Source organism: Porites lutea, chromosome 8 (assembly GCF_958299795.1).
Source record: "Porites lutea chromosome 8, jaPorLute2.1, whole genome shotgun sequence".
Classification (NCBI taxonomy): domain Eukaryota; kingdom Metazoa; phylum Cnidaria; class Anthozoa; order Scleractinia; family Poritidae; genus Porites; species Porites lutea.
The window spans coordinates 28,186,540-28,214,511 of record NC_133208.1 but is presented as its reverse complement, the minus strand read 5'-3'; the positions used below and the strand labels follow the sequence as shown (position 1 = coordinate 28,214,511).

The following is a 27,972-nucleotide window of genomic DNA, read 5'->3' as shown; positions in this document are numbered from 1 at the left end:
GTGTGCCAAGAGGCATATTTTTTAAGTTTCCTTAGCACTTCCAAGGTAAATTTTTTCCGCAACGCATACATTTAAAAGTATAATGACTACAAATTACCATAAAAAGGTTAATTTGGAAGCGATACATGCAAGGATAGCGTGTTTTAAGTTTCGTGTTTATGACGATAAATAGTGAAATTCTCATTACATTCGTACTTTTTTTATCTTCTTGAAATCGTCTCGGCCGCATTTCCGACTTGCGGTGGCTCTGTGCTGCTGGCAAAATGGCTGGAGTGCTATGGCATCGATCGCTCCCGTTGACAGTAATTTTTAGTCTCATATTCAGTAGTATTCGGGCTGAACTTTTCACAGCTGTTGTGGAGTTGGAGAATCTTGTATACAGAGAACGAGAAATGAGATTCGAATTGGAGAGATATCTTAGTTTAGAGCAAGAGCGATTGTCCAAACTCAAGATGTTTCTCACGAAAGTTAATGCGGCTCATGAACTGGTCGGTGACGATGTTTCCCGTTATTTGGGACATCCTGTGAACTCTTATTTAGAAATCAGGAGATTTTATAAAGAATGGCCTGAGGTTGAAAGATTAATTCAGCTGGATAATTCGGAGGGTAAGATTTATCTTATGTAGCTAAGCAGCTAACGTAATGCTCATTTCGTAAGCTTTTTACTAATACAGTGAAATTAGCCTATTATTTCAATACAACTCTGTTGGTTATTGATCGTTTCGTACTTATCGGACTTCCTTTGAATTTTCTCGTCGATCAGCTGCTGAAATATGTTAATTATCCTTATTTACAAAAACAATGAACACTCTCATGTCGATTCTTCACTAATCAGTGCAGTGTTAACTAAAATTCATTTCTTTAAGCTTAGATAATCGTTTAGGTAATTTCCCCAAATTAATACATTTAATAATGCATAGGCAATTTGAAACGTTTTGAACGCTGCAGTGTATTAAAAAATCACCAAAGTTATTATCTTAGTTTCGTTACACCATCTTGCATACGTGTCAATTATTCCGTTCGCTGAAATTAAAATAAGGCTTGACAACATAAGAGTAACTTAGCAACTAAATCTAGCCGTCTAGCTGAATCTGGCGAGTGAATTCTTCACAGATACCCTATTTAAGGCGTTAATATTAGTGAAACTGAGGTTACATGTATGTCCCTAACATGGCACCAGATGAATTTTCGACCCGTTGAAAATTCTTGTGTCTAGGTGTTCCTTTCACAGGGAACTACCTTTTAGATGCCTAGCCATTGAAAGTTTTGTGTGATCAAAGTGAAAATATTGAATGGTCCCTTGTAAATTAAGTGTCCAGTCAAATTTTTCAGCCGGCGAATAATTTGTTCAGTGCCATTAGTTGAATGACCCTGAATACCTATAGACAAAAGGACCTTGAAGACTGTTAACCCCGTTTGCCCCAACTCCCTCCTGGCTTCCTGGGGTCCAGGAGGGACTTCAACTACAGTGAAACCTGTATTAAGCAGACACCCTCGGGGAATGCCGTAGTGTCTGCTTAAAAATACAGGGTGTCCGCCTAATACAGGTTTCGATAGATAATGTCATTTGAGGTGTCAAATGCCACTCAAATGAACAGTGGAAACATTTAGCTGTACTCGTAGAGACTATGACGATATACATTTGCATAAATTTATTTATTTAAGTGGACCAGTTGATCAAAGTACCATAAACATAGATTGCAACTCAAATTTGAAGAAGGATGAGTGAAACAAGCTCTTTACAAACAAAACGAAATAGAAAACAATACTGTACTGTGAAACTCATCAAATAAGTTCGTCAAGTCACGTTTTTTAATGTAAAAATTGAAAAATTTGTCTGGCATGTTTGGTGGTGGAATTTAATTACAAGTGTCCGTTTAATACAGGTTGGTAACAATAGAAATGACCATTTCAGGTACTTTTTAGGTGTCTGTGTCCGCTTAATAGAGGTGTCCGCCTAATAAAGGTTTCATTTAAAGTAAATAAGGGAAATACATTTGGGGACTTCGGCTACTGTCCGCTTAATAGAGGGTGTCCGCTTAATACGGTGTCCGCTTAAGACAGGTTTCACTGTATTGATAATTTCATAGCTCCATTAGAACTGATTATGCAATCAGTGCACGGTGGCCCCTGGCACCCAACTTTTGCCCCCTGGCGACTAGAAATTCTTAGATTTTTCATAGAAATCATTACCCTGCAAGCAGAGTCTCCTTCGTCCGACTTATCTAGGAAGATTGAAGGAGACTCTGCTCGCGGGGTAAGGAATCATATGCTGGGCACCCAGGATTTCACAGGTTCAGAGCACTGGGCCCCCTTCAGGTTTTCTTAGAGCACAGCCTTGTGCAAGTTGAGGAGTTTAAAGCTCCTGTCAAGAGGCAATGGTTGATTCGTTCTTTGCACTTCTGTTAATATTTATACATTATTTTATCACTTTGATCTTTTACTTGTAGCTGTGAGCGATGCGATAGCAAAGCATAAAGAATCTTTCCCATCTAAAGAAGACTATGATGGAGCAATCACAGCACTTCTGCGTCTTCAAGATACATATCAACTTCAGCCTTCAGCATTTGTTCAGGGCAAGTTGCCTGGTTCTGTACCCTCACCAAAAATGCATTTGAGTGAAGTTTATGATGTGGGTAGACATGCATATCTGAACAGCGACATGTTTTACACCAAGTCGTGGATGGATGAGACTTTAAAGTTGTACCATGCAGGAAATGAGCTTGAGGATGTAAACCTGTTTGACATTTATGACCATCTCTCATTTTCAGAGTACAAGGTGATATTTTATTATGAAGACAGTGTTTTTTGATGCTTGTAATGAATATACTAGTTTTGCAATTCCAATAATTGTTACTCATGTACAGTGTAAATGTTATAATATTGTGTAGTTCCAGAAACTATCCAACCCCCCCCCCACTTGCTTTAGACCCTCCACCCCCTTTGAATTTCCATTCCAGGGGGTGCTTGTCACACCCCCTCCCCCACCCCCTGTAATTTCCATAAATTTTCAACTTGGTTAGGACCCTCTGGCAAGAATATTTGTGTCAAAAATGTTGTTGCACAATGTTATGAAGTCACACACTCAAGATACATTTAACTTCGAACTTCGTTGCCCTCCATGAGGGAGGGGGGTATAGATATTTTCTTGAACTACACATTGTCCCTAGAGCATTTGCATTGTATTTTTGGTATAACAGTTACACCACAAATACTTCCTCTTTAGGCATTGCTCTCCGAGAAAAAATTAGTTTTAATGGAGCCCAAAAGCCATAAACTGTTGAAATCCAGGGTGCTGAGGATATGTATTTGGAGCAAACAAAAAAGATTTCCTGGTCACCCCAAAGCAAAAGTATATTACGACCAGGATCTGCCTGTTCAGTATTCAATACAGGCCAAAAATATCTGACTAGAAATAAATTCTGACCAGTGCGGGTAAGTTGAGAAAATACCATACCGTAATATTCCGAAAATAAGCCCCTCTGTGTATAAGCCCCTCCAAATATAAGCCCCCTAAACTTGTAATGCAAAAAACCCTCCGTTAAATCACCCCTCCAAATATAAGCCGCCCGGGGGCCTGTACTTGGAAATTGCCCTCAAATACAAAGTAAAACAAAGCAAAAACGGTAAATTTACTTCCAACTATAAGGCTAGCCCGATCAATTTTGAACACAAATTTCCCTCCCGTAGATAAGCCCCTCCAAAAATAAGCCCCTCAAAAAGGGCCCTTGAAAAATATAAGCCCCAGGGCTTATTTTTGGAATTTTGTGGTAGTCCTGGTGCCTGCAGTGACAGGCATTTTGGCAATCATCAAAGACATTTTAGTAGAAAACATATTGTCAGTTGATGGTATCAGGAAACTTTTATAAGTTGTTGCATCATTATGGTTACTGACTGTGTCATTGGTCACTTGTCAATGATGTCATTGGCTTTTAAGACTCAAAACGTAGGTGATGATCTGCTTCAAAAAGTCTTTTAATGTCACCTTTCTAATAACGTATGTGGTATGTCAAACTTTTCAAGCTACATGTAGAATTAATGCCAGAATGTTCTGCATGGTTAGCTTCCAGTGCATAATATAAATATATTATTTTATAATTCTTAACTGTGCTTTCCACTAACATATAAATTAGTGGCTGTCAGCATTTCAAGTTGATCTCCCATTGTTTGGTCATTTATTATTTGGATGAAATTTGCCTGTATTTTTGCATGAAGCTTTTCAATAAATTACTGACTACATGTACCCTTTTCAGATAGAGATTTTTCCCCTTTGTTTACCCTTAATGTGGGAGAAAACAACTCTTTGAATATTACATCTTGATTTGCAGTTTTGTCAGATTGTTAACGATGCAGTTATTTATATCCAATGGTTTTCTTTTCATTTTCAGCGAGGAAACCTAAAAAAGGCCTTAAATTATTCTCAGAAGATGGTTGAACTAGGTATGTGTTTATGGTTTAGCTGCAAACCTAATGGCTTTGTTCTATCTTCATTAAATACCTGGAGGAGGGGGGGAGGGTACTTCCTTATAAGAGGCTAATGGGGATGTGCTGCTGGATGGGGTCACATTTTCACAACTGGACTGACTATAAATAATGAGGTCGCATTTTCAATGGAGTTACTAGAATGGGGTCGTACATTTTTGGATTTTTGGGGGTAAGACAGTTCTTCATATTCAAGGTTAGCAAACGTACCAGAATGTTTGTACTGCAGTAGATAAAAAGTAAAGTGTTCTTCATTCAATCTAAGAAGATGGGTCAATTCGTAAAAATATTGAAAAGGGACTAAGACAGTTGGGATTGCGAATATTACATATTTGCCCAAAAGTGACTAAGATGGGGTCTATAATTGGCCACAGAATAGACTATTATGGGGTAGGGGTTCTGAGGGGCCGGTAGCACATACCCAGCAAAAATTAACCCAAGTATCCCTCCCCGGGATTAAATAACTAGTTTCCTGTTTGAAAAAGGTAGTTGCAGCCATAGGTACCCTTACCAATATACTTGTATTATATGGATGTATAAATCAATATAGGGATCTTTATAGAGGCTGAAAGATTTTTTGGTCAGGATGTCTTGCATTGATCTTGTGTTCTGTTTAGACCCAACACATGAAAGAGCACAAGGCAATGTAGAGTACTTTGGGGAAGAAATAAAGATGTACAAAGGGACAGGTCGCAGAGGTGATACAGGAGTTATCACAGAAACTAAAGTGAAACCAAGGAATGAACGAACTAATTTTCATCGAAGTTCATCTTTCCAAAATTATGAAAGGCTATGTCGCGGTGAGGTCAGAAATTTGGTGAGTGTTTGACTTACAGTCAATCTAATAAGCTATATAGTTTCCCTACTGCTGAGACAGTGTCCTTCATTTTGTGGGTACAACAAAGAGGCCCTGCCAAGGTAAATTCCGACAAGCAACATGGCCCAAAAATGTAGCGGCAGCGCGTAAAATGAAATCGCGACAAGAGACAACCTCCCTTGGCCAAATTGCGACAGTGATGGCAAAGCCGACAATAAGCGACAAGCAATTTTATACACCGACACGAGACGTTTTAAAATTCAGATGGGCGACATGCCCCCCCCCCGGCAGGGCCTCAACAAAATGTTTGGTGATGTCAGTTTGACAGAAGATAATTAATTCTCTATCAAAATGTCAGGACTACCTGTCAGAAATTTTTAAAAGCACCCCTTAGTGGCCCCAGAATCTTGCTTTCTGGGTATGACTTAAATTTATTTTCACCCCCTATGTAATATGTACAGCTGTACCAACTCATTAACAACAAATCAGTCTATGATAGCCTGCCGGCTGGCGGCTTGGTTATTTTGGCAGAGGAGCTGCAAAGCCATATGAAGAATAAGGAGACCCTTCCTCTGCTTGGCTGTTATACATGTAATTTGTTTAAACTTGCATGCATTCATAAAAGACAAGTTATACATTAGGCCCAGGTTGTTCAAAAGATGGATAGTACTCAGCGTGCAAAGAAAAGTCGTGTCCGATAGCCAGGGGCTAGTGGATTTTGCTATCGGCCTAGTGATTTTTGTTCTTAACTTGCCTGACGAGCAAGTGCTGTTTTTTGGGAAATTCAAATCACAGAAGGATTGTAATCAATCCTGCTCATCGAAAAGGGTTTTGGGGGTAGCTGAAATGACTTGTGGGCTAGTACATGCTAGCTACAGCTTGCCTGAATGGCAGGCTGTAAAACTGACTTTTCTTTTCTTTCTATCTGATGGATAGTGTAATATCCCCCTTGTGAACAACTGGGGCCACGTGTAATTTTCTTGTGCCCTCTGTGCCGACCTCTGGCACTTGCTGCTTTGCCACCAAAATTCTCAGTCGAGCAAAGATAAATCTGCCAGCTTTGCAGGCTAAATGGTGACAAATTTGTTGAAGGTTAGTACCTGGGCCTCCAGGTTGGGGGCTAAGCATGAGGCTAATCACCCCTTACTGTAAAACTACTTTGCTTTCAAATACAGGAACAGTAAATAACTTAATGGAAGAAAGATGAATTCCTGTCCTATTCCTTACTAAGAGAGTAGGTACCAGGGTTTTCAGTAACGTGGAATTACCGGATACAGAGGTTTACATGTAGCTGCTTGACTTGCACCGTTTGTGCCACAGGTGCAAACGTTGAGTGCCAGAGGAGCTTTTTTGAATTGGACTCTCTAAAATGCAATTTCCCTGCAATTGGTTAACTGGGAAGGTCTTTTAAGGCATTAAAAAAAAAATGCTCACAAAAAATTGTATGCTTTACATAACTATATATAAAAAAAACGATTTTCACACAGTCTTAAAAAAAATAAAGATTTTCTGTGAACTACCAGATTGTAAATGTCAAACAACTGGACGTTGTGTGTGGCATCCGGCCTCAAACGAAACCCCTGGTAGGGACTGATGATGATAGAAAGATACTATGACCACTCCCACCATTTTTTTTGGGAATTCTCCCTGACACTATTATAGATAGAGCGAACGGCACACCATACAAAAAGATTTGAGGAGCTTGCTGAGCAAAGGCAGTACCTTCTTTCTCAGTTATTTTAAGGGCATCTGTATTGGTCCAGCACTCTTGTTTACTTACATTATCCGTTTTTTTTTTTTAAGATAATATTTTGTTAAATAAAGAATCATAACTTACAGCTGTACATGTATGAGTGAGATGCGATCAATCAACTTTTAATTTTGTATTTAATTCAAGGAGCTAACATGGTCTTGTTAGCCAGCGTGGCAGGATGTTGAAGGCGGGTGCATGACAATACAAAGTGCCCCCTTCGCCTGTTAGCTCACCCAAATTCCACCTTCCCTTTCCCCTTTGAACGCGTGCCACACAGGGTAACATGGCCATACTCCATTAGCTTGTTCCAGGCGTTCAGTTAGTGGAGAGCAGCACAAAATGCAAAGCAGTGGAAGAAAGAAAGAGGGAGGGAGAGAGAGGAGGGAACACCGTTACTTCTTTCCCTACCCCCCACCCCCTTGCTGTTTTTCCTGCTCACTTTTCTTCGTGCTGTCCCCACTATCTGAACACCTGGAACAGGCTATACTCCATAAATTTTAAATGGAATTCTTATCTTCATTGTTTCATTCCACTCATGGGTTAAGATGAACTCAACAAAATTGGCCTGCTCCCAATGTATGGGTCTTCATAGCTCAAATTATTGGTAGAGCACTGAAGCGCTAACGCAGAGGCCATGGGTTTGAATCCCGTTGAAGTCCCGAAATTTTTTTTCGGGTTAATTTGCAATTACTTAAATTGCAATTACCACTGCGATGATCATATCTTCATTTGAACTTTGTTCGTATTATGTATTTTTGTTGTCAGACTAAATGGGAGGAAAGTAAAATGCTCTGTTGGTACTATAATGATCCTCCCAGGCTGAAGATCAGACCCGCCAAGATTGAAAGAGTATTCGTGAAACCTGAGATTTTTCTATTCCGTGACATTTTATCAGATGTGGAGATGGAAGTAATAAAGGAGCTGGCAGCACCAAGGGTAATGTACAGTTGTTGTTAACTTTATAAATTCAATTCAAGAACACATAGCTCTATTGAATGGAATATCTTGATTACTGGTACCTGGTGATACCCTGAATTATATTTTGGGTTTACCATTATTTGTCATAGCTGTATAGGGCATTGCTTTTGGAGTCAAGACTCCTGAAAAGTATACAGCGGAACTTTGATATTATGAAGAACCAACGCCCTGGAAAAATCGCTCATTATTACAACAGTTTGTTTATTATATTGGGATCCTACGGCATTCATCATTTAATTGACTTTACTACAACTTGGGCGCAAATGTCCTTCATTATGATGGATGGTTGTTTTTAAGGGTCCATTGTAATTCCTTGCTCCAGAAGCTTGGTAAATGATTAATAAGTATGGACTTTTGCGGGGTAAAACATTTCTACTCTATCACAAGGTCCTCCTCAGTTACCTATGACCGAATCTAAGAACGGTCACGTGATGGACAATCACGTGACTGAAAAGTTTTCGTGGCTGACGAAGTTGTTGTGGTGACTTTTTCACATCATTATTGACACAGTCCCTTCGATTTTTAATTACATAGCCATCGCTCCTTAGCTGTTAAGACTGTGTATGTACAGAGAACATTCAGTAATTCTTTTTTTTTAATTCCAACTGAAGCGATTGAGAAATTTGTGGTACTCGTGTGGAGGAAATAGATTCTGTTGCGAACTACAAATGGAAATGATTTCGTTTTTAGTCTTTTTGGAAAATACTTAATAGAGTTCTCACATTTTGGTGGCTAGCAACTCTTAAACGTAGAACCACAAATGCAACCAAAAGTTAAGTTTCACTAGTTTTACTTAATTGACTGGTAAAATTATTCGGATTTATCACTAACATTGTAACAGTGTGATGTTACACAGAAGTTTTCTCTGTTGGTCACTCTTTTGGCTTATCCAGTGTCGTACGCATTCTTTTTTTATGTCGTAACGCAACGTCTCTCCGAGCAATGTGTTACATGACGACGCAAGGAAGGGTTGCGTAGCCGTGATTTGGCTATGATTTGGACATCATGTAGCGCTCCTTCCAAAACCAGCAGCATTGTGTGAAAAGCCTGTCAGTCTTGGAAGACCGTCTTTTGCCCTAACCTCCCAGTTCGAAAAGAAGTCAAGATCAAAACCATGGAAAATACCTAAACTTCACGGACACCCCTAAAACAACTGCACATGACTGCGACTAGCTTTCATTAAAGATGGTTACATTAAGGATTTTCGCCACATACTCGAAAAGTAAGAACAACCTTGTGCAGCACTACTTCGCCAAAAGCGTCGCAAAATAAAGTTTCAGCTACACGAGGATTTCACCCGCAAATTCAATGGTTACAACTCTTTTGTCCCCTATGAAATTGCATCTCTTATCTTGACAAGCAATTATAGCCAGAATTTCAGCCGTCTCCTCGAGACGCAAACTCACGAGAAAGACCTCCCTCGGGAGCTTGCGTTTCGCCTAAAGGAGACGGCTGAAATTCAGCCTACAAAAATCGAGGATCGTAAAAGTCTTTAAATCCTTCATGGTTTCTGAGTACCACATTGATATGTGAAACGTTAAATACATCCTTAAAAAGTTGTTGGCAATGGTGGTGCCCCTTTATTAAAAAAAGAATGAATGTTGCCAGGGCAGCAGTGGGCGTGAAAAAGGTATGAGGTTCGCTCCCTCGCCTAAGAATTCAACGACTGCTCTATTAGGCTAATTGGAAACTGATCTCATGTCAGACCCTTCACTGGGTCAATAACGGTTATATGTTGGCCTTATCTCAATCAGCTTCGCCGAGCTACAGTGAGAAGTCCAGTAACTGGTGAACTTGAACATGCTAGATACAGAGTTAGCAAAAGGTATTATGCATCTCTTGTAATATTAAAGTTCCTACGAAGTGATTTTTTTGGCAGTTTTTTGTATCTTACAATTGTTGCACACCGATTTGTCGAAAGTAGTTTGCCGGAGAAATGTATAAGGCAACTTTGGCAGTTCACTTCAGTTCAGTTCAGTTTGGAGACAGCTGAAATTCTAATTTACCGTAAAAATCGCTGACAACCTGTTGTCCTCCATGAGCCTTACTCCGCTTTCCTCCAATGAAATCATCAAAGACCCTTGGGGATCGTGCTTTTATGTTCGCTGCCCCAAAGTTGCGGAACAGCTTAACACAGGACTCAAGGACAACCACAAGTCTATCATGTTTTAAAATTAAACTGAAAACGTTTTTATTTTCCCAAGTTTTTTCATGACGAGGTTCTTTATTTTTAATTGGATGTACTTTTATAATAATAATTATTTTTTAAACTTCTGTAAACGCTATTGCATGAGCATTCATAAGGAAATTGCGCTATATTGACAATGAAAGCCCAGCAAATCTCGTTTTGGCCAAACGCGAGAAATGCTCACTTTCTGACTCGACCGTTGGCGAGATAATATCAAGGTTTTAAAAAATGTCCTACGTATTAGTAAAATACCTCATAGGCACTCCAAACCATTCATGCGATTCAAAGGTACATGCGTCTTGATTCATAGAATTTTAATTTCATGATCGTGATTATCGACATACTCTGGTGCATTACACCTTGACCTTATACTTTCTCAGTGTCGCTTCTTGGGGATTCTTTCATCAATTCACAACTTCAGAACTGTCATTTAGTTGTCGATTAAACGTTTGTTATCCGCTGCAAAATTTATTACCTTAAATCCCTGGTTAATTGTAGTTTAATCTCAGCCCCATTGTCTGCTTGTGACATTCAAAATGTCTGTACCAAGATACACAGACGACGCTTGTAACTAAATTACTGCCAAGCCTGAATTTTCTTAGGTAATCTTTAAAGCTGGAAAGTTTAAGAGATCATTGTAAGAATCACAGCTTAATTACAACATTGAGATTATCCTGCGTAATGCCGTAGAACTAATTTGAAGTTATTATTTACAACATGATAGGTCTAAATTAAACAAGAGTAAGAAACTTTTTTCAGCGACAGTTAAAGTGATGTTAGTGCTGTACAGGGTGGTTCTAACTTGAAAACTTAATTAAGCGGAAAGTCAGGGACCTTTGCAGGTGTCCGCTTAATGAAGTATGCGCTGAATACACCTGAATTGCATTATGGGACGTTCGATATATTAATCTAACATGACTCCGAGGCTTTATGGACAAAGTTGCAAATTTTTCACGACTTCATTATCTTGCAAATCCCAGAAGAGACTTTAACACAAAGAAAACCAAACCAAAAATATTAATATAAAAATCATCAGAAAGCCTTAGAGTGATGTTAGAATTCATGTATCGAACGTGTGCTATTGGCTTTTACGAAGGTGCGCTGGAAACTGGATCAGAATTCGTTCCTCAAAACAGTCCCAATTTGACTGAACACCGATTCAGTCTTGAGGGAAATCTCAAAATAGTAGTTAAGACCGTTTTTGATACAAACGTGTCGTTTTGTTGCCACATAAAACCTTTAAAGCGACCCATAAATTTTGCGCCTTTTTGTTTTTTATCTCGTGTGAAATTATGTAGTTTGCCCGTGCTACAATAATTCTTGACGATGGAACATTAGAAGAAGCTGAATATAGAGTCAGTAAAAGGTTTGTAAACAGTGCACTATAAAGTGGATTGGCAGATTGTGTTAAACACAAACTAATCACGCTACCACAACTTCATGTTTCCATAGCCTTAATTTCATCCGATTACTTCGAGTCGTTATTACTTACTGAGGGAGTAATAACGACCCGAAGTAATCGGATGAAATTCAGGCTAATGTTTCCACACAGAATTATTATTTTCGTACAGAGCAAGTGATTTTATCAAAAGTCCAGTTAAGCAAGCCGTTTGTGTGAAAGCACATTTTTACGAAAGTAATACATCAGCGAGCCTTTTTATCTATATAATGGTCTGTTAGCCCTTAAGTTCATCCTGACTTGCTCGTGATTGGGGACTGCTTAATCATAGATCCTAAATATCCTTTCTGCGTCTTGCGCCGTAGATGGCGTTTTCGCTACCGTGCAAAACTGTTCGCGGTCTCTCCCAAGAGTTTTCATTATACTGTTTCTCTTTACTTAGCGGAGAAGCAGATAGTGGTAATAATGCAGTCGAGTAATGAGGTAGTTTTAGAAAATGTAGCGTAACGGAAATTGTGTTATGATATGTGGCTTTTTTAAAAGCAACGAGGTTTCTCCGGAATCAAATATTTCTGTAGACACATGGCACATTGTTCAACAGATATGTGTTGCTTGACGATCATTTGTTTCTATTTTATCAATTTTTATCCATGAATTTCTGGAATACACATTTAAAATAAAAGTCGGTAGAGGAAAAAAGAAAAGAAAGAAAAAGGATATACTAAGACCCACCAAAACGTTAAACATACCAAAAGCCGTATACAGTATCTTAGTATTAAAACGGATTCGTTATGCCACAGAAAGTAGAGTTTGAGGGGTTTTATCTCAAACCAAGGTTATTCCTCTGCCGGACCAATCGCAATGCGCGAACAAATTCAAACGAGCCAATCGGATCTCGCAATGAATACATGTAGCCGACTATAAGCGCGGGAAAACGCAGGTGATTTGGTGACATTGGGTTTAGCTTGACTAGAGACACTTTCTGGAGGTAGTATTATTCAACATTTGAGCCCCAATAGTGATCAACATGTAACTTCTCGTAATATCACTTCGAAAATCGTAAGGAATGAAAAGACTGTTTTTTTTTACCTTTTTATCTTCAGTTGTTTTCTGTATTTCAGAGCAAGAGATTCATATACAAAACACGTGAAATACTTTTCATATACACGTGAAATTCATGTTTGTATCAGTCCATAATTTATTAAAAGCCGAAAAAGTTGTTCAAAAGCCTATTTTAATATGCCTTAGAACTAAAAACCAATAATCAAAGTTGTACTTGTCCCAAGCCGCGCGAATGTCGCGCTCCCCGGCCCGCCTCGCACTTGCTATCGCTCGCCTGAAAAACGAGAAAAAATAGGCCTGTTTTCGGGTCTTCATCGTGACTTATGCATAGCATAAAGTGCTAGATAGTGTGTTACAGGCTAAGTCGCGTTTGTCTGGGAGAATTCAAGATTGTTGGATGGGGTGGATGAAATCATAAAGAAACGAAATATCAGTCGGAACTGGATTCTTAAAATGAATGTTGGCTGAAACCCGGAGAGAATCATTTGGGTACATACTCCAAGCCTGGATAATCGCTTGCCAGATGTACTTTTTAGGGATACTTTACCACCCCGCCCCCAAAATGAAAATACAAAAAAACGGCTGAAATATAGATCCTAAGAATCCAGATATAATGTAGACTTGACTTAGTGAATCCACTCAGAATGTTGCTTCATGACCTGTAGATTCTTAATAGCCCATTTTCGGATTTGAATAAACAAATGCGAAATCGGTGTTTTTGGATAATTCATCTCAAATGTCGATGTGTGTTACTCATACTCATGTTATTCACTGACGTTTCCAAACAGCTCCGCCGTGCAACCATACAACACCCTGTGACAGGAAAACTTGAATACGCTGCCTACCGCATTAGCAAAAGGTTGGTTATCAGCCCCAAGGTCCAACCCTATTATACATCATTTTTGTCAGAAAAAGGTACCCCTTTCGTGCACTCCACGGAAATATAATAACCCTTTCGTCTTGACATTTTATGTAGTAACATTAAGAAAGTGATACAACCATATTTTAGTTAAAGGCCCTTTTAAATATCTAAATTACCAATTTCCTTGCCCTTTCATATACCTTAACTTAAGAAATCCCAACCCTTTGCCTTTTGTATACTCAAAGTGTGAAAAAGGTATCCCTAGGAAGTACATGTATCCCCCTGGGTTTGAGCCTCCCCGTATAAAACGTTGCTAAGTAGCCCCACTCGGGGTTATCAATGCAAATATTATGCTCGTAAATATAAGCTGACCCTATACTAAACTTATTTGATTGTTTGATCAACTGATTGATTGTTGATTGAAAGAACGAATGAGCGAGCAATTAACGAATGGATAAGATGTTGTAAAGCCCAGCGTTGCTTTTATTCTAAATTCTTAGGGTCGACGATGACCAAAAGGCTAATATCTCTTTTCATTTTTCACCTTAGTAATAATGATTATAATTATATCAAGACGTTAAACTTAAAGATGAATAAACGTTGTAATGAATGAATAAGGACGAGGAAATGAAAACCGATGTTTTAAAATATTAATCGAAATAGCAATAACTGAACCTTAACCTAGGGTAAATTGAAGTTTGTCGAAGCGAAAAGTGTGTGTGTGTTTTTTTCTTAATTCTCGCATAAAAGAACTTCCAACGCTTGCATGAAACTAACGTTATAATAATGCTTTTGCAGATATTTTGCACTACCGCCTACAAATTAACCTTTTAATGAAAGGCATCCATCACATCTCTGAAAGTGAAGTGTGTTCAATCATCTTCGTGTTAGGGAAAATTTGTGTTGTTTGTGACACAGTAAAGTGAATTTTTTTTCAAGAAAACAGCAAACACTTAAATCTTCCTTTTTTTCTTTTATCCAAAAATAAAACTAGAGATGTTGTTGGAATACAGAAAAACCGTGCATGTGCTTAGATTTCCTCAGTGGATGCCTCTGTCTAACCTAGCTTCAACAGCTAATCTACTGCCAATCATCATGAGTATGCTTCACGCGAAGTAGAGAGAACTAGGATGCTGAACTAATGAAACTTAAGGGCTAACCATAACCTTTATTGTGAACTAATAGCAGTTTTCTTCATACTGTCCTTCTTTGTTCTGTGTGATTGTCAGATGACGTGCTAGGTTTCGACAGCCGGGGCCATCTTGGGTTGTTGAGAAGTGTCAAGCTACCTTCCAGGGAGGGCTAGAAGGGAGGCAAAATAATCCACAGTACACCCCTCAGTAGCTTGATAACCTCTGGGCCATTTGATAAACAAGAAGCCTACGAAGCAAGCGTTTCCACGCGAGTTTGTCGAGAAAGTAATTACTCGATCGGAAACGTTTCCACGCAGACTGCTAAACAAGCGGGAAACAGAAAACTGGAGGACTTGACATAGTCTGAGTAACTGCTAATGCTTAACGCCTTAAGCCAGCTTACGTTTTAACTGAATTTTGAGTTCATTCTGTTCAATGATGCTCTCGGTACTTAATACCGTAAAATTCCGAAAATAACCCCGGGGCTTATATTTTCCAAAGGCCCTTTTTGAGGGGCTTATATTCGGAGGGGCTTATGTATGGAGGGAAGTTTGCGTTTCAAAATCGATTTGGCTAGCTTTTAGTTGGAAGGGAATTTACCGTTTTTGCTTTGTTTTACTTTGTATTTGAGGGCAATTTTCCAACTACAAGCCCCCGGGGGGCTTATATTTGGAGGGGCGATTTCACGGAGGGCTTTTTGTGTTACGAGTTTGTGTGGGGCTTATAATCGGAGGGGCTTATACATGGAGATGCTTATTTTCGGAATTTTACGGTACATCCTAAATTTAGTAATTTGTCGGCTATCTTCCGTTGAAAGGAATATGTTTTAATGTTTTTAACTGGAAATCAAACTTTGACCTTGACAAGTGAATGACAGTTCTGCGTACATCTCTGTTTTTTTTGCATTTGATATTTTATTTTCCATACTTACGTGGTCAGCAATTCGTTCTCTTTCTGTTGAAATCTCTTTCTTTTTTAACTTGTTTTTTCTTTTTTAATATAGTTAACATTCTTCTACCCTTTAAAACCATGCTTACTTATTTGCCTCCTACCGCATTTTCTTATTTTGTTTATTATGCTAAGTTTATTTTTTTGCCTATTTGTGTCTTTTACTGTTGCAAGTGGCTGGTTAAAGGACACCGATCACGAATTAATCAGACGAGTAAGTCGGCGTTTTGAAGACGTGACTGGTCTAACTATGGACACTGCAGAGGAACTACAGGTATAGATCATGAAATTATTAGAAAGTGATGAATATATGAATCTCATATATTTCTACCGCGGAAGGAAGAAGTGAATGTAGAGAAGATCCTCACAGTTAAAGACGCAACTTATGCGTTTATGAAAAGAAAGCTCGAAAAAATAGTAATCACTCTTTTGTCTTCCCTCCTCACGCGACAGACAAAGCCTTCAATCCGCGAATTTTATCCACGTGATCTGTGTCCATGTTTTATCTTTAGCTTGTCGACGTAAAAATTGAGCAGAAGCTAAGGATTATCCTGCATTCTTGGGAGGGGCGGGGGTCCTTGTGGAAGTGCCACTCCGTCACGTAATCCCACTAACTGAATCTCAGTTTACACGATCAGCGGAGGCCTATAACGCCTGTTCACCTCGTGCCTTCGCTTCCTCCGCCCGAAAAAAAGCACTTTTGACTGAAGCAAATCTCTCCCATACAAAATCTTAGTATCCGCTCCGACTATAAAGGTCGACCTATTATTTTGTGAAGATGTTGAAAGAACAGGATGTTCTGTTGAAAGAATACTTTTGAGATACTTCTTTTTCCACTTATAGATTGTAAATTATGGCATAGCTGGTCACTACGAACCGCATTTTGACCATGCAAGAGTAAGTATTACTTTAAAAGTCTTACTGTGACGGCGGCGCGCGCAAAGAAAAAAATTGGCTTAATTAGGGAGCTTAAGCAAAGACATTTTTGAGCGACGCGCGTCAACCGGAAGTGAGTCCTTCTCCCTTTTTACATGCCTTGACTCTAACAAATTTGTACTGCTAAGTTTCTTTTCTTTTATAAAGAGGATTTACCCGAGAGTTTGAACCTAACCACTCCCCAGTGATGCTAAAAGTCCACTTCCGGTTGACGTCCGTCGCTCAAAAACGCTGTTGCGTTAGCCCCTTAATATGGCAGCGCGGCACACCGGAAGTTGCGTTCAGTCCTTTCCGCGCGCTTTCCCGTGGTCAACTGGAGTTCACATTCTGTCGCTATATCAACCTACTGAAACTAATTACTTCAAATCCTTCCACTCTGACACCTTAAAGTGGCCAAATAAAAACATTTACGAAAAAAAATCGTATTTCTTTGTGTAGAATCCTAAGAAATAAACTTTACCATGCAAAGTTCTGCCAAAGCGGTTTTTTGTGAATTGTAACACCTAAGGAATTTGCCCACGGATTTCAAAGTAACAGTGACAAATGTTCTTGCCATAACTTGGTCTCAGAGTGGGAGGATTAAGACAGGTTCTCATATAACAAGTTTGGTAGTTCCATTTTTTTTCCTTTTTAAAATACTTCTTTAGTTTAAAAACAAATAATAAAATAAAAAAATTGGGGCTGAACGACAAATTTAAACTGAACCTACAATTATTTTGTATGAGATAATTCTAACTATGGAGTCGTTGGAGATAATCCAAAATTGAAACCATTCAAGTGAACACTACTTAGCAGTAATTTCCTGTAGTACTGTTTATAATGCTGTAAAAGGGATCTCTAACGTATTTTTTAAACCAAGTAGTCCTTTCCTGTCGTACCGTTTATTACGGTGCACAAGGTGATTCTTAACTTTTGATTCTGGGGACGAAATCCTAAATTCTAAGCATTTACATAAAAGCTACTGAGTAGTATTTTAGGGTGGGTGGCAACTGCCTGTGACAGAGTTAAGCAGTCTGTCATACAAGGTGTTTTTAACCTTTTTAATATGCGGTCTTTTTTGCTTTTATGCATTTATGTTTTTTCTCTCTCCAAAGGAACATGAAGACAAGTTTTCATCGCTAGGTACAGGCAACAGAATTGCTACAGTCCTCGCTTATGTAAGTCATTATTTAAAGATTCATACTTCTTTGTTAATATGTTGCATTTGAGAAAGATGTTTTTTCACTCAGTGACAAAGGCGTCTCGAAGGAAAAAATGACTCTCTGGTAACTATGGTAACTAGTCCAGATGCTCTACCACTGAGCTACAGAGACTCTTGGGTTTGCATAACTGTGTCGAATTCTCCCAACCCCTCTCGGCAAGGCTATGCAAACACGGAAAAGGTTTTCCATTACTTTTATAAATTAAACTTCCCAAGAAAAAACGCAAAACTCTTGGTTATGTAACTGATTAAAAGAGAAATTCACACCAGTCGTGAAATCTTGGTCACGAATTCTTGCACGCGTAATCAGTTCTTGTTTTCCAAAAGATATGCTTTCCAAATTTTGAATTTTTCTCGCTTAAAATGTCAGCTTAAGCGAAAAAAATTGACACAGCATGTTTGTAAAGATTTTTCAAGTTTCACCCGACGAGGGAATGGGTATATAAAGTAAACTTGTCGAGTTTTCAATTCAAAAACTTTTTCAAATTCGTGCTTTCGTGATTAGCGCGCGAAAAGCAAAACATCTTAACGTCACAACCATGTTTACATGCTTTCCTGCACACACGCCTCTCGGCCAATTAGAGGGCGCGTTCAATCTTAGTTATTTTAGAAAACTGATGCAGTGCGCTTTGTTATTCTAGATGTCTGATGTTGAGGCAGGCGGTGGAACAGTGTTTACACAAGTTGGTACAACGTTATTTCCAAGCAAGGTAAGGTGAAAAAATAGGAAGGTATAACTTTGGAAAACGTACTATTCCAGGTGTTTGCATCAGTCATGTAACTCTCAAAAGTGAGCTAAATCCCCGAAACTGTGAAAAATATTGAGGTCGCCCATTCAAGTAGTTCTTTGTTTGTTAGGGTCATCACTATGAGATCTGATCGTTTGACGGACGCCGAGTCCCAAAAGTCTTCATACCCAAAGCTGATACCCTGTCTCTTGAAATGTTTAAGAGTGGCTATAGGTCACGACACAGGATTTTGTTCTTTCGATGCTCAAGCGACTGCTAAAAAACTATTAGGTACACGGCAAACCTCGGCTATCCAGTAAACCGCCAACCAGAACTTTGGTCTCGAAACTCGAGACTTTATTCTCGAGACTCGAGACACGATAGTCGAAAGTTTGAGGATCAAGACGTGAGTGATTGTCAAGCGGTACTGTGAGTCGGCGTCAAGCTGAGGAAACGCGCTTGATACGAAACGAATGGCTTTGGGCCCGCACCTGATTGGTTGCGAAAGTGGCGTGAGATTTTTTAGCCAATCGTAATCCAGTTAAACTAAATCATATTAATTGGGAAACTACTCTTGTAGGGAGACGCTGCTTTCTGGTGGAACCTGAAACGCAGTGGGATAGGAGATGCCAGCACTAGACATGCTGGGTGCCCTGTGTTGGTGGGCCAAAAATGGGGTAAGCGCACACTTCCAATGATATCAAATTTGGGCATGCGCAGTTATCCAAAATGACTAATACTCTAGAAAGTACTGAGTTGTTAGTTTAAATTTTGCGACACATCAACAGACTCAAAAGTTAGAACCATCTTATACAGCATAATAAACCGTACATCATCAAAGAGAAATGCTCAGTAGCTTTCATTTGAATTGCCACGGCACACTTTAGGATTTTATCGACAGGCTCAAAAATATGAAACAACCATTCCTTTTTCTCATATGATTTAAAATTGAGAACTGAAAAATGTACCTCTACGTGTCAACTTTACCCTCGTGATATCATATTTTTCTACTGTTACTTAAATCACGGGAAGGTGCGTCCCAAACCCGATGCAATAACAACGGTCCCTTTTTTAATGCGAGTAAATTGTTGCCAGATTAACTACCAGCCATAGTTTATTCCTTGATATTTTTTGCTGTATTAAATACTTGATATTTCCGTATTTTTAGTGGCAAACAAGTGGATCCACGAGCGAGGGCAAGAATTCAGACGGCCGTGTGCCCTGTCTCGCCATGAGTGAAACCGCTGGTCAGGGAAGCGCTCGGTTTCAATAAAAGAGTTAAAATAAAGTAATATAACCAAACGCTTGAGACCTTTTCTGTATTTCTGTGAACAAAATCACCAACTTGAGGCTTGGTATGACAGAATCATGATACAGTGATTTGTATGAAACTGTCACCCAGGCCTCGGCCTCGTTTCGGTGAATGCGCTCACTTGAGCGGACTGCAGGAAGGTCTGTTGTGTAGGATTTAACCATTTAGGTGTTAAGGTACGTTAAAAAACGGGCAACACAAACGTGCAACTTGTTTTGCAACAATGCTGTAAGAGTAGTCGAATAGCGATATAGCGCGTTTTACCACCCATGAATCAAACCTGTCTTGCAACAAATCAGGTTGTTGCAGGTTCGAAATGTTGTTGCAGAAAGCGCAGGGAAGTTCTCCTTTTTGAAACAAAATATGTACATGTTGCGCGTTTTACTGGCCAAAGGCAAACTTGTTTTGCAGCAACTGAAGTAGCTCCTATGTATTGCGTGACTCCCGCGTATTTTTATCCAATCAGAAGTTAGTATTCTCGCTACTTGCAGCAGCCTGATTTGTTACAAGCCAGGTTTGAACGTTGGTAATAAAACGCACAACATCGCTTTTTAATTCGTTTTTTCTGCAATGTTGCAAAACAAGTTGCAAGTTTTTGCTGCCCGGTTTGCCGTACCTTTAGACGTTTTGTTAGTAGGTTTCTAATACTTCGTCTATAAGGAGTCTGAAAACTATGAACTGTCCGCTAAAAATGTAAGAAATCGTCATATTATCAGATTAATAATACTGAGAGAGTTGCTATGTTTTGTGATCTTTGTATCTGGCAGTTCTAGAATTTCCTTTAATGGAAATAAATTTTATATCTTGCAGAGTGGTTGTGTTTTCGTCTCGCTGGCGTCACTTATAAAGTGAATTCGGCAATTCGCGCTCTTTCAAACATGTTTTTAAATCCACAATGCCTTATGACGATCAAGATGTCACTAGATATAGCGTGGTATAGGTGATATCTCTTGTGATTTTCACAATGAAAATTAGACATTCCCACCTTCATAAACCACGAATTGTATATGTTGTCCCACCCCTCCTCTCTTGTTTTCGCCCCATGTAAGGGAATCCAAAACAGTCTTGGATTGTGGACTCCATGCCGTGGATTCCGGATTCCAGCTCTGGATCCAGGTCGTTTGTCAGTGGAACTTGGATTCCGGATTCCAAAGCCCACGATTCCGGATTCCAAATGAAAAAATTTCTGGACTCCCTTACTTGCGACGATTAACAGGCGGGGAAGGAATATCCAACCCGTGAAGTCCGCCCAGGAGTGACTAACATCAATTTTCTCCTAGCAACATCGACACATCAAAAACAAAAGGTTTTGAGAATTGATAACATGATCCCCAAAGATAAAATTCTTTGATCTTTAATCAAAATGTCCCAGTCAATTCTTTAAGGAAATGTATGAAAATCAGTCGCGGAGAATCTGTATGTGGAGAGCCCTGGATAATTAGGCCACGACCAAACGTGAGTTAAGTTCATGTAAAGTTCGACGTCTGGCTTAATTAAGTTCGTCTGAATGAGTTTGGATCGTCCAAGACGTTCTACCGATCCACCTGCTTCAGGTGGATTTCGGTGACTTATTCGAAAAACTCGTTCGGACCACGTGACCCAAAACGTACCGCCCTCGCGCAAAATGAAAAATAACGGAAATAAGAAACTTTTTATTCGGGGTCTGGAAGTAGGCCCGTGATCCCGCATTCCCGCTCCTTTTTTAGGACAATCCCGCATGCGCAACTTCTGTTATCTTAATTAATACCGCTTTCTTTCCCAATACCTCATCCTGTGCAAAGATTTTAGCGAATCCCGCTCACCGAGTAGCGGCCAAATACCTTATCCAGTCGGGAAATTTTGCGTTGTCCCGAATCCCGCAATGTATTTCGGTCAAATGCCGGATCCCGAGAACACCTTTCCAGACTCTAGTTCGATCGGCGAGTTAGCAAGAGTTTGAAGAAAATAGCCGGTAGTAAGGAAAAAAAACAGTTTTTACTGCGCAGTGAACATTTTAATCACATTCAATTGTAGAAATGTTAAGTGAAAATTAACTAAAAGATACTTCTAGATTATAAATTAGAAAGTAACGTAACAAAATATTGCCTAAATAGAGCATGCGTTTTACTGTTTTGAGAAGTAAGGCTGTTTCACGCGTTAGATTTGTTACAAACAACATTAGCCTACAGTAGTAAACTATATGCCTACAACAGGTAAATGGGAAATTCAAAATTCAATGTTTCGGACGCCATATGTAGACTGTTTTTTTTCCCGACCTTTTAAAGGCTCAAAACATGATTCGAGTTAAAATTATATAGGGTAAAATTATGTAGAAATGATCTGAGGAGCCTCTGAAAACTACTTCGAGTTAGCCGGAGGTTCGAGTTATCGAGGGTAAAATTACAGTAAATGTATGGCTGAAATCCAGGGCAAATTGATTTTGGTTCGAGTTTATCGCGAGGTTCGTGTTAGCGAGGGTTCGAGTTATCGGGAGTCAACTGTATGTTTGTAAAGGAGGGTAGAAAGAGACATCTTCAGTCGTTCAGCGCAGTGCGAGGTCCTGGCCGGCTATGTACAACTGGGTTCAAAACCTTTCTTACTTTACATTGTGGTCCACACTGATTCCGAGACCCATCTTCGGCCCAAATATTGGCTTCCGTATAATGGCAGGGTTATGGATTCCTGTCCCGGGGGAATACTACCATAAATTTTAGGTAGGTGTGGGCCAGTCAGGATCTCACATGTAAACCCTGACCCTATTTAAGGGTGAGAAAAAAGAAAACGGATCCCCTGTTTGAGCTGTCTGTTACACAGCCGTTTTTAGTGTCGTCACGTTGTGACATCACTGAAAACGGCTGTGTAGCAGACTACTCTTTAAGGCGCAAGTTTGAAAAATGAGACAAGATTCAAGGAAAAAAGAAAAGGTTGACTGGAGCGTTCAAATCTTCCTCAAATGGCTCTCCTAGGGTGACTTTAAGGTAAAGTTGAGTTCATGATACTGTGTTTCTGGCGTAGCTGGGCATTTATGCACTTGAATTTTAGCTGACATACTAACGGTACCCTAACTAAGGATAACACCGGCCTGATTACGACGTCAACAAGGTCAAAAAGGATGCCCTGTTTAAGCATGAACACCCTCAAAAACCACACTCTATCGGGCGGCATATATCTAAAACCTATATATGGAAGTGCACCCCCCCCGGCCGCTACCTGTAAAGGTTCATGATCTGACAACCTCCTACCCTTACATAAACTTTGTTTTCACTCTCTCCGACCTCGCCTGGAATTGACGCATAAACAAAGCATAAACAACTTTATTGACTTTATCTTGGACATGAAGATTTCAGTACCAAAACAATAACAAATGAAAAAAGTAAAATAAAAGTTAAGTAAGAAAGAAAGGAACAATTGAATATTATCATAAAAGAAAAATTATTTGGCTGTGTACGGCTTCTACGCTACTCGTATGGTAAGAAAGTTTAATTAGAGTTCGGATGCACAGAATATTTTCAATATAAGAAAAAAAAAATTGACGAACAACTTCGATCAGGGGAGGTAAAACAAACATTTCCGCGCGTGCCTACAATTTTAGGCTCCTGTGTTGTGAAGTTGGTAGTGACAATTTGTGGTGTCTGATCCATTTGACAAAAACATGAATCTTTTTTATTGTAATGTATTATTGATAACAATAACATGTTCAATTTAGTTTCTAGTGATGTTATTTATTCCTGCTTATCCGGAGTACATACCAATGCGTTTTCATTACACATGGAAGTAATTAAGAAAACATTTACCACCGAATAGATGAGTCAAATATTTTGTAAGTCAGCCAAACTGGAGGAGTATATTTACTCGATATATTACCTGGCTTAAGTGATATTAACCAGTAACCTACCCGGTTGGGTTTATAAAACTTATGGCGCAGGCATCTCCTCTGAACTTACTACAAAAAAAAAAAAAAAAAAAAAAAAAATAGAGCTCTCGTGAGAAAATAACGTTTATCAACCAAAGGTTTAGAATAGCTAGGCGTATTCACCCTTTTTTTAGGGCATTGTTTATTCAGGGACTTTGTAGTGTCAATAGCCCAATGATCATGCATTGTTCCTCTGTCAAGCTGTGATTAAAAGAAACTTAATCACTCTCGACAGACTCTTCCGCTTCCTAATTAACGCAGAAATATATCATGAAAATATTATGAAATAACTTAAAATGGACCAAATAAACATTTACAAATTACTGCAGACTCAAGCGAAAGGACGAGATCAGCTTGTTGGTCACGGTTTCCACCAAGGTAAGTGGGTTGAAGTAGTTGTTACTTTTCAAGAGCTGTTGGTGTCAAATGAATTATCAGGGGTCAAACTGTTCTCCAATTTGACCGAGGTATTGGTTTTGTGCCGCAAGAGCCTACCGCTGATTGGTTAACATCGTGAAGGGATGACAACTATTAAGGACATGTATCGGAACTTGTTAATGAGGTCTGATTGGTTGGGCGGAGCTAATGGAACTTGAAGAATGCATGGACAGCCGACACAGGACATCTATCGGACAAGCGAAGAGGAAGAAATAGAGAACAGAGTAATAAATCATCAATGGACGTCACGTCGAAAAAAGACCAAGGCGGTTCTAAGAGGTACAGCCTTCGCTCAGTTTCGCGCGAGTCTCGAAGCAAGCTAGCTATATTGGCGGCTTTTGAGGACGAGGAGGAAGAAATGTGTAACGAATGTTTCAGTGATTCTACACGGCTACGAAGATACCCCCATTTGAGGACATCAAGGGACTGCGCCACTGTGAGGGAAAGAAATCGAATGCATAAGTTGAACCGGGCGTTCGAAGAATTGAGAAAAGTCATTCCTAAAACAAGCTATAACGGAGAAGAGAAACTCTCAAAGATCGCTACTCTAAGATTAGCGATTCACTATATTTCTGTCCTATCGAACATCTTAAAACAGGACTCTGGGGAAGAAAGAGACGAAGACGAAATACAACCAACGAGTAAAAGACAACGTCTGAGCGACGAAGAACAAGAAACGGCCTCTAATTCAAGTAGTAACGAATGTGGGTCCGAGCACTCCCCTGAAGGAATCTTCTTTAATGAAAGTAAGTGCCTCTAAGCCCTATTTAATAAAAAGTGTACACATAACTTTTGTTGCTCGCTCAAAGACGACAGGTTCCGGCTTTTCGTTTGAAAAGGTGGCAAATTTTACACCTAACTTTGGGGTAAGGTGTACAAAAGCTTCAAGGGGGTGAAATCGAATTTATGCCCCCAGCGTAGAATGGCTAAGCAATGTAATTTTCTTCGTGCGGAGCGGTTGAACGTTCAAAAATTGAGACACATTCGTTCAATATTTATTTCGATGTTACCGAACGTAAACATGTCTGGTGCTTTTAAGTGAGCTTAGGTTTAAATCTCCATAAGGTTAATTGCCTTTAGCCTCCAATTTGCGGGTTCAAGTTCTTTTAAAAGGTCTCCAACTGTTTTTTAACAACAGAATTACCCTTTTTTTTATTATACCAACACTAAGAAGTGCCCGGCTTACCGTAGCCGGTTTAATCATTTGTTCGACAACTTGGTCAGTGCAAATAAAAATCCTTGCGATCAGTCTGGACCTCGTACTAGTCACTGTTCAAAGAACGACTGCATTTTAAACCTGTTAGTTCTGTGCCGGTGTACACTATATAGAGTCTTACATTTTCCTGTGGCGATTTTTCACAAGACGGCTCTGACGTTTAAGTTAATGCGTGAAACACCCATGGAAGCTTTCACTGCGACAGTCGCTCCATATATTTGCTGTCATTTTCAAGGCAGTTCAATATTTTAAATTGTGCGTGAAATCTCAAAGCCTCCCGTTACGAAAGAGGCCATGCACTGAGCAGTCCTTCAGTTACATCAGGTGCTTTCATGATCTTGTTGTATAAGGTGGCTTTCTCCTCTGAATCTGTCTCGATGAAGTCTTAGTTTTGCACCAGACGAAAGCTACCTTTGCAGAATTTTAATATGATAAGTTCCCGAGGTTTTTTATTAGTCTTGTTTGCAGTTTTAGTTAAAAACCACTGAGCTCATTGAACAGTTTTGTTGCCTAGGTTTTGACTCTGTTGGTGAAAATGTGTCCATTTAATATGAAAACTATATGAGTTTCCCATGATACTGTTTGTCTACAAGGTAGAAGTTAATGTCTGAGTCTGAAGTTCTGAAAAAATTTGGTCTTTTAAACTGAAATCTCGACTGAGAGCGGATTCTTTCCTCTCAACTGTTTATTGAGTTGTACAATATATTATCAACTATTTTCCACTTAAAATTTGACAGCCCGTAGAAGTTTTGGTCAACAAGCACTGCAATTTCGTGTTGATGACCTTTACGGATGTACTGCTCAGTTATGAGGAATCGCTAAAAATCTGTAAAATCTCTATTTTACACTTGCATGGCGGTAGGCATTAGGATGCAAATATGCGGTTTTGCATTACCATATTTACCCCTGGTTTCTTCGAAGTTTGCACTTTTTTGCCTCAAGGAAAATAATATATAGTAAATCTAATTTTGTACAGTGTGTATACCATCCAAAACGCGTTCTCATATTAATGTGACCACCATTAATCGATTGAAATAATTGTTTGTTTGCAGGTTTTTGGTGTGGAACACTTGAAGAGTTTGTTGGCCCAAACTGGGACGAAATTACACTCAACGATGCCCTTCAAGCTTACGCCATCAGTGACATCTGATGGGGAATTTGTCACGTGAAAGTCAGTCTGCGGTGAACTGAACGATTTTGAACAGTTCAGGGGAATGCTTGCGACCAAGAGGTCTGTGGTTTCTGTCATGATGTGTGGTTAGCAATTTAGTCATCTCCAAAGTGAAAAACTGCGAAGCTGTTCTCGTTTTTGCTATAAGCTGTTAATGTTTCCTTGATGAAAAACCAGCAGTGTTGTTTACATGAAGTCTGTGAGGGTGAACCACATCATGGTAAACTCTTGATTCTATGCTGGGATGAAAGAGCAAATTTAATTCTTTACTGAGTATGACCATTCAAATGAAAGCTATTGAGCAGTACTTTCCTGTGGTACAGTTTCACTGTTCAAGGCGGCTCTCCCTCTCTCTAATGAACAGGTCTGTGGATGAAATCGCAAAAAATAAAACGTAACAATTCAAATGAAAGCTACTGAGTAGTACTTTCCTGTGGTGCTGTTTATTGTATTGTACATAAGAGGTTCTAACTTTTGAGACTGTAGTTGAAATCCAAAAGTGTGACCACTAAAATGAAAGCTATGCACTGAGAATTCTATCTTCCTGACTGGAGGTATCGTTCAGAGTTCGTGCTACAGTAAGGTGCTTCTGTTTTGGAGTTTGGCTGAGTTGCTCAGATGTGGTGTTGAGGGGACCTTAATGACTGAAATAAAGTCCGTCGCTCACGAGATTTTAAATGGGAATGTTATTGGGATCCTTAACTGTGATCGAGTCCAGTATAACAATTTAGACAAATTTCAATATATATTTTCTCTGGTCTATTGTTATTTTGTATGATCTACCAGACGACTTAGTTCCGTGACTCATTTGACTGTTGGATCATAAAGTGAGCTTAGGTTACCTGGCTTGATAAAGGAAAGCTTTGGATAGACTGTTTTGTTTTTGTTCGTAGCCTAAACTCGTCAGACTTAAGTAACGAAAAGATCGAGTCTTTCAGTATGTTAACCGCGTTGCTACTAGCTTGTTAGCCCTGTCAATTTATTGCGAAACATGAACTGAGGTTACGTCTGTCGACAAAATTTTAAAATACCCAATCTGGCCAGACCCTGGCGGATCAAGATACCACACCTCACCCTATTTCAGACCTGTTCTCACAAAATCTATGCTCAATTTTCAAAACATTTTGAACTGGGAGGGGTAAAAAAACCCTTAAGAGCAAAAAAACCCAGCTTACAAAAGCTTTAGTTTATAGGGGAGCAACCCTGGGGAATGCCTTTCTCGGAATGATGCCCCCCCCCCCCCCCTTTTTAGTTGTTTCTTGTCTTTTTCGGGTTTGGATCTTGGGTTAAAGATGGTTAATTTCAAAGACAGTTGACATGCACACATTTTTAGATAAAAGGGATTCAAAGCCGGAAATTAGAACAACCACAACAGCAAACCTCGGAAAAACTAGTGAATGGATCGGTTTCATCCATCTGCTCATAATCGACGAACGGGGTTGAAAAAAGTGACTTC

At 39.4% G+C, this 27,972-nt stretch overlaps 2 protein-coding genes across 3 annotated transcripts; both read left to right on the top strand.

The window, feature by feature from the left end:
* The first annotated feature begins 176 nt into the window (after nucleotides 1-176).
* Nucleotides 177-20,608, top strand: LOC140945952 (prolyl 4-hydroxylase subunit alpha-1-like). 2 transcript variants are annotated; one of them, XM_073395015.1, is made up of 12 exons: nucleotides 177-606; nucleotides 2,451-2,779; nucleotides 4,389-4,440; nucleotides 5,100-5,299; nucleotides 7,818-7,988; nucleotides 9,785-9,855; nucleotides 15,797-15,896; nucleotides 16,466-16,519; nucleotides 17,653-17,715; nucleotides 18,401-18,469; nucleotides 19,068-19,164; nucleotides 19,656-20,608. In XM_073395015.1, exons 1-12 carry the CDS (start codon nucleotides 264-266, stop codon nucleotides 19,724-19,726), a joined length of 1,620 nt encoding a protein of 539 aa, XP_073251116.1. In that variant the 5' UTR covers nucleotides 177-263; the 3' UTR covers nucleotides 19,727-20,608. The 2 variants fall into 2 exon arrangements, with proteins under 2 accessions (XP_073251116.1, XP_073251115.1); XM_073395014.1 differs by lacking the exon at nucleotides 9,785-9,855 and adding an exon at nucleotides 13,468-13,538 and having other exon boundaries at nucleotides 184-606.
* Nucleotides 20,609-24,331: 3,723 nt separating this feature from the next.
* Nucleotides 24,332-27,041, top strand: LOC140946709 (uncharacterized). The gene is made up of 2 exons (XM_073395813.1): nucleotides 24,332-24,875; nucleotides 26,398-27,041. Exons 1-2 carry the CDS (start codon nucleotides 24,368-24,370, stop codon nucleotides 26,493-26,495), a joined length of 606 nt encoding a protein of 201 aa, XP_073251914.1. The 5' UTR covers nucleotides 24,332-24,367; the 3' UTR covers nucleotides 26,496-27,041.
* The last annotated feature ends 931 nt before the right edge of the window (nucleotides 27,042-27,972 follow it).